The sequence below is a fragment of the Budorcas taxicolor genome, chromosome Y (genome assembly GCF_023091745.1).
Source record: "Budorcas taxicolor isolate Tak-1 chromosome Y, Takin1.1, whole genome shotgun sequence".
NCBI classification, from domain to species: Eukaryota; Metazoa; Chordata; class Mammalia; order Artiodactyla; family Bovidae; genus Budorcas; species Budorcas taxicolor.
In genome coordinates, this window is record NC_068936.1 from 50,014 (window position 1) to 64,229 (window position 14,216).

Consider the following 14,216-nt stretch of genomic DNA (forward strand, 5'->3'; position numbering starts at 1 on the left):
GTCAGGTGGGGGGTGCCCAGGTTCCAGGTCTTTCAGAGTCAGGTTGGGGGGTGCCTAGGGTCCAGGTGTCCGAGTCCGCCAGGGTCAGGCAGGGGATGCCTCGAGTCCAGGTGTTCAAATGCTCCAGGCTCAGGCCAGCAGTGCCCGGGGTCCAGGTGTCCAAGTCCTCCAGGGTCAGGCCGGGGGTGCCCAGGGTCCAGGTGTCCTAATCCTCCAGTGTCAGGTGGGGTTGCCGGGATCCAGGTGTCCATGTCCTCCAGGGTCAGGATGGAGGGTCCCCAGGGTCCAGGTGTCTGAGTCCTCCAGGGTCAGTTTGGGGGTTTTCCCGGGGTCCAGGTGTCCCAGTCCTTCAGAGTCAGGTTGGGGGTTCCTGGGGTCCAGGTGTCCCAGTCCTTCAGAGTCAGGTTGGGGGGTTCCCGGGGTCCAGGTGTCCCAGTCCTCCAGGGTCAGTTTGGGGGTTTTCCCAGGGTCCAGGTGTCCAAGTCCTCCAGGGTCAGGCTGGGGGTGCCCGGGGTCCAGGTGTCCGAATCCGCCAGTGTCAGGTGGGGTGTCCAGGGGTCCGTGTCCTCCAGGCTCAGGATGGAGGGTCCCCAGGGTCCAAGTGTCCGAGTCCTCTAGGGTCAGGTGGGGGGTGCCCAGGTTCCAGGTGTCCGAGTCCTCTAGGGTCAGGCAGGGGATGCCTGTAGTCCAGGTGTTCGAATCCTCCAGGGTCAGGCCAGCGGTGCCCGGGGTCCAGGTGTCTGAGTCCTCCAGGGTCAGGTTGGGAGTTTTCATGCGGTCCAGGTGTCCGAGTCCTCCAGGGTCGGGTTGGGAGTTTGCATGGGGTCCAGGTGTCCGAGTCCTCCAGGGTCAGGTTGGGGGGTGCCCAGGGTCGAGGTGTCCGAGTCCTCCAGGGTCAGGCCAGGGGTGCCTGGGGTTCAGGTGTCCGAGTCCTCCAGGGTCAGGCAGGGGGTGCCCGGGGTCCAGGTGTCCGAGTCCTCCAGGGTCAGGCCAGGGGTGCCTGGGGTTCAGGTGTCTGAGTCCTCCAGAGTCAGGCCAGGGGTGCCGAGTGACCAGGTGTCCGAGTCCTCCAGGGTCAGGTTGGGAGTTTTCATGGAGTCCAGGTGTCCGAGTCCTCCAGGGTCAGGTTGGATGGTGCCTGGGGTCCAGCTGTCCGAGTCCTCCAGGGTCAGGCAGGGGGTGCCCAGTGACCAGGTGTCCAAGTCCTCCAGGGTCAGATTGGGGGTTTTCCTGGGGTCCAGGTGTCCGAGTCCTCCAGGGTCAGGCAAGGGGTGTCTGGGGTTCAAGTGTCCGAGTCCTCCAGGGTCAGTTTCGGGGTTTTCTCAGGGTCAGGCCAGGGGTGCCCAGTGACCAGGTGTCTGAGTCCTCCAGGGTCAGGTTGGGGGGTGCCCATGTCTGGGTGTTCTGAGTCTTCCAGGGTCAGGTTAGGGGGCGCCAGGGTCCAGGTGTCTGAGTATACATAGGATGTCTGAGTATACATAGGTTGGGGGGTATGTATACATAGGTGCCCGGGGTCTGGGTGTCCAAGTCCTTCCTCCTGGGACAGACACTACCTTCCTACGTCGTGTTTGCAATCTTCTCAGTGTACAGAGCAGGGCTTTGAGCGAGGGGGAACCCTTGGGGTGTCTAAGCCTGTGCAAAAGTCCTTATTCAACTCTTTTCTCAACCGTGTGGAAAGCTATGCGCAGACATTTAAAATGATTAAGGGCACCTAAGAGTGGAAAGAGAAAACCACGGTGATTTTTTGTTTTTTGGAGCAAGATTAAAAAGATGGAGACCCAGCCAGGTGACAAGCAGTGGTGGGTGTCACTTGCTGTGGGCCCGGGAGCTTGAAGCCCGGCTGTGTTCCTTGCACAGGTCCGGAGACTCGACCGCCAGGATATGGAACCTGAATGAAAACAGCAACGGGGGCTCCACGCAGCTGGTGCTGAGGCACTGTATCCGGGAGGGGGGCCACGACGTCCCCAGTAACAAAGACGTCACCTCGCTGGACTGGAACGTAAGCCGCCTCCCTCCCGGACGCCATAAGGGACACCTGTGCGGTCCCTCTGGCCTCGGCAAGGGCTTGTGGCATTGGATGGAGATGGGGCGCACCCCAGGAAGGGCACGGGATTGTGGGTCAGCCCAGCCAGGGGTCTGGGCCGACCACCAACCGGATGGTGTTCAGTAAGCTGCACGTCGGCAGGAGGAGTCTGGCGGCTTTATCGGGGAGCCTGTTACGTGGGGGTACCCTGTGAGGTGTGCCCAGGAAGATGCTGACTTCCCACCCAACCCCCAGCATCTGTGCCTGGGCGCACACACAGCTCTCCAGCGTCTTTTCACTTTCTGTTTATCATGTTCTTTTTTTTTTTTTTTTTTTTGGACTGTACAGTTTATTTTTTTCTGTTTTCGATATTATTTTATTTTACTAATTTATTTTAATCGGAGGGTTAATTGCTTTACAGTATTGTGGTGGTTTTTGCCATACTTGACATGAATCTGCCATGGGTATACACGTGTTCCCCATCCTGAACCCCCCTCCCACCTCCCTCCCCATCCCATCCCTCAAGGTCATCCCAGTGCACCAGCCCCGAGCACCCTGTCTCATGCATGGAACCTGGACTGGCGATCTGTTTCACATATGATAATATGCATGTTTCAGTGCTATTCTCTCAGATCGTCCCACCCTCGCCTTCTCCCACAGAGTCCAAAAGTCTGTTCTGTACATCTGTGTCTGTTTTGCTGTCTCGCATACAGGGTCATCGTTACCATCTTTGTAAATTCCATATATATGTGTTAGTATACTGTATTGGTGTTTTCCTTTCTGACTTCACTCTGTATCAGTTCAGTTGCTCAGTCATGTCTGACTCTTTGCAACCCCATGAATCACAGCACGCCAGGCCTCCCTGTCCATCACCAGCTCCTAGAGTCCACCCATACCCATGTCCATTGAGTCAGTGATGCCATCCAACCATCTCATCCTCTGTCATCCCCTTCTCGTCCTGCCCTCAATCTTTCCCAGCATCAGGGTCTTTTCAAATGAGTCAGCTCTCCGCATCAGGTGACCAAAGTGTTGGAGTTTCAGGTTCAAAATCATTCCTTCCAATGAACACCCAGGACTGATCTCCTTTAGGATGGACTGGTTGGATCTCCTTGCAGTCCAAGGGACTCTCAAGAGTCTTCTCCAACACCACCGTTCAAAGGCATCAATTCTTCTGTGCTCAGCCTTCTTCACAGTCCAACTCTCACATCCATACATGACCACTGAAAAACCATAGCCTTGACTAGACGGACCTTTGTTGGCAAAGTAATGTCTCTGCTTTTCAATATGCTGTCTAGGTTGGTCATAACTTTCCTTCCAAGGAGTAAGCGTCTTTTAATTTCATGGCTACAGTCACCATCTGCAGTGATTTTTGGAGCCCAGAAAAATAAAGTCAGCCACTGTTTCCCCATCTGTTTGCCATGAAGTGATGGGACCGGATGCCATGATCTTAGTTTTCTGAATGTTGAGCTTTAAGCCAACGTTTTCACTCTCCTCTTTCACTTTCATCACGAGGCTCTTTAGTTCCTCTTCACTTTCTGCCATAAGGGTGGTGTCATCTGCATATCTGAGGTTATTGATATTTCTCCCAGCAATCTTGATTCCAGCTTGTGCTTCCTCCAGCCCAGCATTTCTCATGATGTACTCTGCATAGAAGTTAAATAAGCAGGGTGACAATATACAACCTTGACGTACTCCTTTTCTTATTTGTAACCTGTATAATAGGCTCCAGGTTCATCCACCTCATTAGAACTGATTCAAACGCATTCTTTTTAATGGCTGGGTAATATTCCATTGTGTATATGTACAGCTGCTTTCTTACCCATTCGTCTGCTGATGGACATCTAGGTTGCTTCCACGTCCTGGCTATTGTAAACAGTGCTGTGATGATCACTCAGGTACACGTGTCTCTTTCACTTCTGGTTTCCTCGGTGTGTATGCCCAGCAGTGGGATTGCTGGGTTGTATGGCAGCTCTATTTCCAGTTTTTTTTAAGGAATCTCCACACTGTTCTCCATAGTGGCTGTCCTAGTTTGCATTCCCACCAACAGTTTATCATATCCCTGTACGTCCTGTCATTTCATCACAAATGCTTCTCTCGTCCAAGTATCTGCAGCTGTTTCTCAAAGCTCGCCAAGGTCTCCGAAAGCCACACAGTAGCTTTTCATACAGTGCCTTTTGTTGATGTCGTCAGTGGTGACGGAGTGTGGTGTGTTTTCCTCGCCCCCTGGCCTTGTGATGATTTGGGGGGAGGGAAGCCTGGGACTTCCCTGGTAGCCCAGAGGTCAGGAGTCTGCACCTCTATTGCAGGGGCCATGAGTTCGACCCCTGCTCGGAGAATGAAGGTCCCGCGTGCAAGCTCTAATAAACAGTTTGTGTTGGTGTGTGTTTCTGGCCCACAGAGTGACGGGACACTGTTGGCTACGGGTTCCTATGATGGTTTTGCAAGAATATGGACAGAGGATGGTAAGTCCTCCTGACCCCGCCTCCCTCGCATTAGGGTTTGGAGGAGGGGTGCTTTCAGTTGTCATCATCTGGGGTACAGACCGAGCGTGTCTCAGAAATCACCCTGCTTTCTCTCTTTGTTTGTAACGTACCAGGTAACCTGGCCAGCACCTTAGGCCAACATAAAGGCCCAATCTTCGCCTTGAAGTGGAACAAGAAGGGCAATTACATTTTGAGTGCTGGAGTAGACAAAGTGAGTGTTTGCGTGAGATACGTTACTGTTTATCTATGTTTAATCTCTCGGGAAACGTCACCGTTTCTTTGAATTCTGGAAATTCTGCCTCCCCCTTAAGAAATCAAAGGGGCCTTGTTTGGAGGTTTTGTGAGCTTCTGTGGTTTTGATCTTCTGGAATTCTAGAAGTGTCTGAGTGAGAGACTGTCTACCGTGATGAATCAACTATGGCGGGAATAATAACAGTGTTCTTGAAAATGATATAATCTCAGGGAGGAAATTTAAGTTAGGGATCCTGGCTTTGGCCCTCAGTGCGTGCTTAACCCAGAGTGGCTAACCTGTATTTCTGATCCATAAAAGCCTTTGGGTAAGTCATGTTTACTTTTACTCAGTGTATGCTTAAGGTAACACAGAGTAAGTTGTGAGGTCCATGGGGTCGCAAACTAGTCAGGCATGACTGAGCGACTGAACTGAACTGATAAGTTGTTATGACAACTGATGTAGTGTGTGAAGTTGTGTCAGAATTGTGAAAGTGTTTATATATTCTCTGCCATGCCAGACTTGTGACTGGCTCAGTTAAGAGTAAAAAGTTCAGTTCAGTTCAGTCAGTCTTGTCCGACTCTTTGTGACCCCATGGACTGCAGCACGCCAGGCCTCCCTGTCCATCACCAACTCCCAGCGTTTACTCAAACTCATGTCCGTTGAGTCGGTGATGCCATCCAGCCTCCTCATCCTCTACCATCCCCTTCTCCTCCCGCCTTCAATCTTTCCCAGCATCAGGGTCTTTTCAAACGAGTCAGCTGTTTGCATCAGGTGGCCAAAGGATTGGAGTCTCAGCCTCAACATCAGTCCTTCCAGTGAACACTCAAGATTGATCTCCATCAAACAAAAAATCGCTGGGACTTCCCTGGCAGTCCAGTGGTTAGGATGTGGCACTTTCTCTGCTCAGGGCCCAGGTTCAGTACCCGGTCAGGGAACTAAAATCCTATAAACCACACTGTGGAGCGGGGGATAAAAATGTTAATTGGTCTAGAGCTTCCCAGGTGGCGCAAACGGTAAAGAACCCGCCTGCCAGTGCAGGAGACTTACAAGATGCGGGTTCGTTCCCTGGATCGGGAAGATCCCCTGGAGGAAGGCATGGCAACCCACTCCAGTGTTCTTGCCTGGAGAATCCTATGGACAGAGGAGCCTGGTGGGCTACAGTCCATGGGGTCACAGAGAGTCAGACACGACTGAAGCGACTTCGCGCTGGAGCTGGCCTGAAGGTTTTCAAATGCACTCAGTGCTGTCAGTATTTCGCCAGGAAAAGTTAACGCTGTTGATACAAAGTAGAACCAGTTTTTCCTAAAGGAAGATCTTGATTAAAATGTCATTGACAGGGAGGCGTCAAGTTTCCAGTTTAGCTGAAAACTGCAGTTGAGAATTAATTCCAAATGTTTTGCATCGAGCTGCCTCTGGCTTCTCCCCCCCGTGTCTCCCCAATACTATAATGTGTTCTGAAGCATTCGTGACTTCCTTTGTCTTCTGGGGTGGAGATCTTTTTTTTTTTTTTTTTCCTCCTTAATATGTGCAGCAATACATCAATGCCAGACCCCAGTGGAACCCAGTTTCTCTAGCCTGTGTAATGCCCCTACTTCACAGAGTGACAGTCAGGGGAATTTTCAGAAATAACCATTTCTGCAGCTTTTCACTTGGAAAATTGCTCCAAAACAGAGTTTTATATATGCATTGTTTCTGTGTTTGTTTTTTAATAGTTTCTCAAGTTTGGGACTTCCCTGCTGGGTCCAGTGGTTAAGACTCTGCGCTTTCTAGTGCAGAGGGACACATGTTTGATGCATGGCTGGGATCTCACGTCCTGTGCAACCAAAAATCTCTTCATTTAAAAAGAAAAGTTTTTTTTTTTAATGATAGGTTTTTAAGTTTGAGGATAAAAATGGGACTCCCACCAAAATTGGTAGTTTCCTGCATATCAGTTACGGCTGCCATTGTCCGGAGGAGTATAATAACCAGATAGGCGTGGCTGAGTTCATAAGTGTGATGTCTAGGTGATTTAAGTGTGTAAGACACACCCTGGATTCCAAAGAGCGGGCGAAAAAGACGCAGGCCATGTGATGCGAACATATTGATTCACGTTGAAGTGACGATATTTTCACTGCACTGGAGTGAAATAAACTATATATTGTGAAAATAAGTTTTACTGGTTTTTTAATTATTTTATTTTTTACTGTGCTTACTAGAAAATTTTAAGTTGAGCAGTGCTAGTTTAGAAAAAAGGGCTCGCTGTGTTCTCGTGTGTGACAAATTTTTCTGGAGAAAACTTGGCTGGAGGAACCAGTAACTAATTTTTTTTTTTTTCTTTTTTTTTTTGCGGATTACAGACAACAATAATCTGGGATGCTCACACAGGAGAAGCCAAACAACAGTTTCCGTTTCATTCTGGTGAGTACTCTTTTAATATTTTTTTTTTTAACTTTTCTTGTTTTTAATTCAAAAATGAGAATTCGGAGTCCTGAGAAGGGTCCCTTTAAGTAACGGTGAATGCTCGGAAGAGGGCATGCCTCAAGAGCAGTGCTGAGCGTGTGGGGTGGACTTTTGCTGACGCATCGTGGCCCTGAGGTGATGTGTTACAGGCTTCCGAGGGTCTCTCCTGCTGGGCAGATCCGGGTTCCTGGTGATGCTCAGAACCACAGGGCTGGCCCCCAGGACTCCCCAGGCCAGCACGACCCACCTCGGTGCCCGGGAAGGGCTCCAAGCAGGAGGGGACGGGTGTGGCCCTGCAGGAGCAGACTGGGAGGAGAGGCTCCCCGCAGGGTCCTCGACATGACTGTGGCAGAGGCACGTGGCCCTTGGTTCCCTCTTGGTGCGGCCAGCAGACCCGCGGAGGTGCCCCGTGCATACCTCGCCCCGCTGGAGAGGCAGTCAGCCCGTGTCTTCTGTGGCTGTGCCTGAGGACTCATCTGTGCACACATCTCTGGTGGTACTGGGCTCGGGGTGCTTGGTACTGCTTTATTCCTAACAGCATTGATGGAGATGGGAGTCACTGAGCCTTTGTAGAGTTGTGTTTCCCCACCAGGAAGTGGGCAGGGCTCCAAGAGCAGGGAGCTTGGGAGCCCAACCTGTGAGCGTGTGTATGTGGGTCTATTTGTGTGTGAGCGTGTGTAGGTGGGTCTGTGTGTGTGTTTCTGTGCATGTCTCTCTGTGTGGCGATGTGTATCTGTTGCAGGGGGGCGGGTCTGTGTATGTGTCTCTCTGTAGGGGAGTCTCTGTGTATGAGGGGTCAGGTCTGTATGTGAGTGTGTCTCTCTTTGTGGAAGGGGTCTGTGTGTGTGTGTCTCTCTGTGGAAGGGGTCTGTGTGTGGGTGTGTGTCTGTGTGTGGGAAGGGATATGTCTTTGGTGGGGGGATCTGTGTGTGTGAGTATCTCCCTGGAGGGGCCTGTCTGTGTGGGTGTGTGTCTCTTTGTGGAAGGGGTCTGTGTGTGGGTTGTGTATGTGTGTGGGTGTGTGTCTCTCTGTAGAAGGGTCTGGGTGTGCGTCTGTGTGTGGGTGTGTGCCTCTCTTTGTGAAAGGGGTTTGTGTGTGGGTGTGTGTCTGTGTGTGGGTGTGTGTCTGTGTGTGGCCGGCCGTGTGTCTCTCTTTATGAAAGGGGTCTGTGTGTGGGTGTGTGTCTCTCATTGTGGAAGGGGTCTGTGTATGTGTGTGTCTGTGTGTGAGTGTGTCTCTGTGGAAGGGGTCTGTGTGTGGGTGTGTGTCTGAGTGTGTGTCTCTCTTTGTGGAAGGGGTCTGTGTGTGAGTTGTGTCTGTGTGGGTGTGTGTGTCTCTCTGGAAGCTGTCTGTGTGTGTCTGTGTGTGGGTGTGTGTCTCTGTGGAAGGGGTCTGTGTGTGGGTGTGTGTATCTCTCTGGAAGCTGTGTGGGTGTGTGTGTGTGTGTGGGTGTGTGTCTCTCTGTGGAAGGGGTCTGTGTGCATGTGTGTCTGTGTGTGGGTGTTTGTCTCTCTTTGTGGAAGTGGTCTGTGTGTGTCTGTCTGTGAGTGTGTGTCTCTCTTTGTGGAAGGGGTCTGGGTGGGTTGTGTCTGTGTGTGGGTGTGTGTCTCATTGTGGAAGGGGCCTGTGTGTGGGTGGGTGTGTGTCTGTGTGTGGGTGTGTGTGTCTCTGTGGAAGGGGTCTGTGTGTGTGTAGGTGGGTGTGTCTGGAAGGGGTCTGTGTGTGGGCGTGTGTCTCTCTATGGAAGGGGTCTGGGTGGGTTGTGTCTGTGTGTGGGTGTGTGTCTCTCGTGGAAGGGGCCTGTGTGTGAGTGGGTGTGTGTCTGTGTGTGGGTGTGTGTCTCTCGTGGAAGGGGTCTGTGTGTGCACGTGTGTCTCTCTGGAAGGGGTCTGTGTGTTGGTGGGTGGGTGTGTCTGTGGAAGGGGTCTGTCTGTGGGTGTGTGTCTCTCTTTGTGGAAGGGGTCTGGGTGGGTTGTGTCTGGGTGGGCGTGTGTCTCTCTTTATGAAAGGGGTCTGTGTGTGGGTGTGTGTCTCGTTGTGGAAGGGGTCTGTGTCTGGGTGGGTTGTGTCTGTGTGTGGGCGTGTGTGGGTGGGTTGTGTCTGTGTGTGGGCGTGTGTGGGTGGGTTGTGTCTGTGTGTGGGCGTGTGTCTCTCTGTGGAAGGGGTCTGTGTATGGTTTGTGTCTGTGTGTCTAGTGCCCCTCTCCCCAGGCCCTGACAACCCAATCTCCATGATTTGATCCATGCGTGTCACAGCCATCTGTGCCATAGACGGAGCAGACCGTGGCAGGTGAGCCTGGTGGCTTTCTGTCAGGTTTGATGTGAGCCCCCTTTGGGATTGCAGCCTCATGACAGAGGCTAAGACCATCTCGAGGTTTGTTGTAGGGAAGGGACTCAGTGACGGGGCAGAAGCCTGCCAGGGTTCTGATTCTTGGTGCTGAGCATCAGCGTGCTCATGTGATGGGGGAGATGTCTGTAACACAGGCAGCTCTGGCTTCTAATTTCTTCTGAGAGGAATATGCCCATAACTTTCCTGTACCAGTTTTCCTCTTGAGGACTCGTGTATTGAGTCTTTCAGCAAGATGTAAATTTCCCCCAGAGCATTCCCAAGGTCCCAGGCTTTCCCACGTGTCTCTTCTGCCCTCAGGGAGCTTCTCACCTGGGGTGATGCTGCCCACGGGGTCGACCCGTAGCCCGTTGCTGGGTTGGCTCTGGGTGGTATTTGCTCTTTGTCTATAGCGTGAAGCAGTGTGGTAGACACTGTCCAAGATGGAAGACAAGGGAGCGTGCTTTTGTACAAGCTGCAGGGACAGCCGTCCCTCAGCGTGTGATGCGTTGAAAATCAGCAGTTGCCTTGCCTCTCCAGAGGTGCTCCCCATGAAGGCCTGGTGGGGGTGCCCTCGGTCAGCAAGAAGCATTAGGCCTCAGAGCTTAACAGTGTTGTACCACATTCAGCAATGGGAAAGAACAGGTTAAAAACAAGTGCAGGAGCTTCCCTGGTGGCTCAGACAGTAAAGAATCTGTTTGTGATACAGGAGACCCAGGTTCAGTCCCTGGGTCAGGAAGATCCCCTGGAGGAGGGCATGGCAACCCACTCGTTTTTTTTGATAGACTGTGGATAATACTGCCCAAGCCACAAGGGTCAAATCGTGGCTCAGACAGGACCTGACTAGGGGCTCAGATGGTAAAGAATCTGCGTGTGATGTAAGAGACCCAGGTTTGATGCCTGGGTCGGGAAGAATCCCCTGGAGAAGGAAATGGCAACCCACTCCAGTGTTCCTGCCTGGAGAATCCCATGGATAGAGGAACCTGGCGGGCTATTATAGTCCATGGAGTCGCAAAGAGTCAGACACAACTGAGTGACTCATAAGGTGGGTAGTACCCAAAGGCTTGGATAGGTCTCAATGGGCTTCTGCAGTTTGGAAAAATAAAATAAAATAAAGTCAGACTGCAAAGATCACATCCTGGGTGAGATAGCATTTATATCTCAGTCCAGGGAGGGGATGGTGGGCCAGGAACATGGCCCAAGGGGGGTCCTGGTGGTGTTGGGACACGCTTGTGGCTCTTGACCGCAGTGGTGGTTACATGGATCGGCCCTTGAGATCAAACCTTAATGACACACACAGCCGAGTCTGGACCCACTCACCTTCCAAGTCCGGCCCTGTACTGAAGGCCCCGACATGCAACCAGTGGGTGACGGATTCAGGTAGAGCCTTCCTGTAACACCTTTGCACCTTCCCGGGATTCTATTTGTTGTTATTGTTCAGTTGCTCAGTCGTGTTCAACTCTTTGCCACCCCACAGACTGCAGGACACCAGGCTTCCCTGTCCTGCACCATCTCCCGGAGTTTGCTCATACCCATGCCCATCGAGTCAGTGATGCCATCCAACCATCGTATCCTCTGTCATCCCCTTCTCCTCCCGCCTTCAATCATTCCCAGCATCAGGGTCTTTTCCAATGAGTCAGTCCTTCCCATCAGGTGACTTTCATCAGAAGTATTGCAGCTTCAGCATCAGTCCTTCCAATAAATATTCCAGCTTGATTCCCTTTAGGATGGACTGGTTGGATCTCCTGGCTGTCCAGAGGACTCTCAAGAGTCTTCTCCAGCACCACAGTTCGAAAGCATCCATTCGATAACCTTTTCTCAATTAAAAGTTAAAAGGACTAAAGCAAAGTGAAGCCTGACTGTACCTAGAGCGGTGCTGATCGTCAAATGTCATTGGCCAAGTGTGAGCAAGTCACCCCCTAGAACCACTGAGCCCTGTTATGTGTCCATCAGCCACACTGGATCGTGACTGATCGGGGGAGGGCAGGGTCCCAGTTGCACAGTGGACGCAGACCAGCGACCCAGCGTCCTCCGTTTAGGTGGCCGGGGCTCAGCACACGTTAGTTTTTATGGCCAGGTGCCGCTAAACATCCCTGGAACCGCGTGCCAGATTGTCACCCTTCCAGGCGCATTAACTGCACGCCCGAAGGCAGAGGGAAACCTGTGACTTGGCTCGTGTGTGGTGTTACAAACAAGAGCAGCTGCGGGCTTTGCTTCCACGCTCCCTGGGCAGTCCTGCTGACCACGTGGGTCTGGCTCCTTCCTTCCACTGGGCACGTGTGGCAAATTTAGCAGCAGCTGTGGACCTGTGCTGAACCCCCCTTCGTGGGTTCTTGAGCAAGCCAGCGCTGCCGCTACTTGAAACCCTCCCACGCAGGCTCTGTGAGGGGTTGGTGCTAAGACGTAGAAGCTGATGGGATCCGTCTTGCAGTTCTGGAAGGCAGGAGGGTGGACAGGGTGCACCTCTGGTTTGAAGGTTAAGGACAGGGGCTTCCCTGGTGGTCCGGTGATTAACAGTCTGCCTTTGCAAGGCAGGGGACTTGGGTTCGATCCCCGACCAGGAAACATACCCTGTGCCGTGGAGCAAGTAAACACGTGCCCTTCAACTACGGAGTCTGTGCTCGCCGACAAGAGAAGCCGCCTCAGTGAGAAGCCCACACACCTCAGCTAGAGACCGCACACACACAGCAGCCAAGACCCAGCACAGCCAGAAATTGTTCAGTCGCTCAGTCGTCTCCGACTCTTTGTGAGCCCCATGGACCGTAGCATGCCGGGCCTCCCCGTCCATCACCAACTCCCGGAGCTTGCTCAAACTCATGTCCATTGAGTTGGTGATGCCATCCAGCCATCTAATCCTCTGCCATCCCCTTCTCCTCCTGCCTTCAATCTTTCCCAACATCAGGGTCTTTCCCAATGAGTCGGCTCTTTGCATCAGGTGGCCAAAGTATAAATTTAAAAAATTGATAAATATATGTTGAAGGCTAAGGATGGGAGGGGGTCTTCCAATTTGTCATATCCTGGGTGAACTGGAGTCTTGTCCCACTTCAGTGCTGACTTACGTGTAAGAAACATGTGAGACAAGGTTAGGTACTGATCAGTTGAGGAAGGTCTGAGCAGAGGCTTGCAGGACTTAACCCTCCTTTTCCTTAGAAGCAGGGACGTGTCGGAGAGAATGAGGGTACTGAGTCGTCTCCTGGGGACGATGGCAGAAGGGAAGCAAGCTGTCACGTCCCCCAAACCCTCACGGAGGTCTTCAAGCCAGCGGCCCCTGAAAAAGGCCCAGGACCTAGCGACGGCGTCCATCCTAAGGCCACACGTCTCCCCTCAGATGTTCTTGTCAACTCAGCATCTTTAAGTTGTAGAACGCAGTAACGGGTTGTGGGGCAATTCTTTCAACCCTGATACCTTGAACAAGGGGCTTTGCTGGTGGCTCAGATGGTAAAGAATCTGCCTGCAGTGTGGAAGACCTGGGCTCCATCCCTGGATCAGGGACGATTCCCTGGAGAAGGGAATAGCAACCCACTCCAGTATTCGTGCCTGGAGAATCCCATGGACAGAGAAGCCTGGCGAGCTACGGTCCACAGGGTCCCAAAGAGTCAGATATAACTGAGCGAGAGACACACACACGTTGAACATAGGCTGTGAAGTGTGTGCTCTCTGCCTTCCCCACCGAAAGAAAATCCATCACCCAGCCCGGTGATGTCCCTGGGAGCAGCAGGGTGCTTCTCCCCTACCGTCTCACCTGCACCAGGGGAGCGAGTTGCTATGTTCAGGGCACCCAAAGCATCACTTTGGGATCACTTTGGGTGACACTTTGGTGGGGGTCGGGTCTCTTTCTGGAGCTGTCTGGTTCTCCTTGCAAATATAAACGGCAGACCTCAGGGTCTGTGATGGCCGAGGCTGTGCTGGCACTGCGAGTGTTGCTCTATCACACGGTCAGGTTTCTCAGCTCTGCTGCTGCTGCCGCCGAGTCAGCTGAGCTCTGTGCACACCTGCTGAATGGCTGTGTCGTCCCGTCTCCCCCTCCCCTCCGCCCTTTGCTTCTCTGCAGCCCCTGCTCTCGACGTGGACTGGCAGAACAACACTACCTTTGCCTCCTGCAGCACGGACATGTGTATTCACGTCTGCAGACTCGGGTGCGACCGCCCCGTCAAAACGTTCCAGGGACACACGGTGAGTGTGAGTCCTGACTGTGGGGCCTCAGGTTCACCGAAGATGTGTGGGGAGCTGGGAAACCGGCTGGTTTCTGCCTAGGATTAAAAGCCTGCTTACTGTGACTGCCGATTCATTCTCCTACAGCCTCCTCGGGACTGTTGTTGCTACCTCTGGTGGTCAGTTATCCACCTGGGTTGGCAGTGGTGTTTTTTTTCGTTCGTTTTTTAATTATCTGGATGAGCCAGGTGTTGGATTTTGCAGGAAAGACACTAAAGTAGGTGTTATAAAAATGTCTGAGGACATAACAGGGGAAAAAAAAGTGAGTAGGAAAATGACTTTTAAAGTCAGCTTTGAAATAACTAACTGCTTTTACACTGGTTTCTAGATAAATTCATTTGGCTTCCTTCTTAGATGTGATTTTGTTTTTGGTTTTTTTCCCCTTGGAGAAATATGGCTGAGGGTGGCTGGTTGTGTAGAGCGTATGACTGCACTTTGGATTAAGGAGGAAGGAGGAAGAGAAACATGCCTGAAACCTGGGGTGGTGCTTGGTTAATCCAC

At 52.1% G+C, this 14,216-nt stretch overlaps 1 protein-coding gene across 2 annotated transcripts in view; it reads left to right on the forward strand.

The window, feature by feature from the left end:
* Positions 1–14,216, forward strand: part of LOC128071005 (F-box-like/WD repeat-containing protein TBL1X) — a 74,389-nt gene that overhangs the window by 48,321 nt on the left and 11,852 nt on the right. For both annotated transcript variants that reach the window (XM_052664003.1, XM_052664004.1), the window contains 5 exons: positions 1,858–1,999; positions 4,422–4,485; positions 4,620–4,717; positions 7,075–7,135; positions 13,555–13,676. In XM_052664003.1, coding sequence (XP_052519963.1) covers positions 1,858–1,999; positions 4,422–4,485; positions 4,620–4,717; positions 7,075–7,135; positions 13,555–13,676 — 487 coding nt within the window. The remainder of the gene's footprint in view (positions 1–1,857; positions 2,000–4,421; positions 4,486–4,619; positions 4,718–7,074; positions 7,136–13,554; positions 13,677–14,216) is intronic.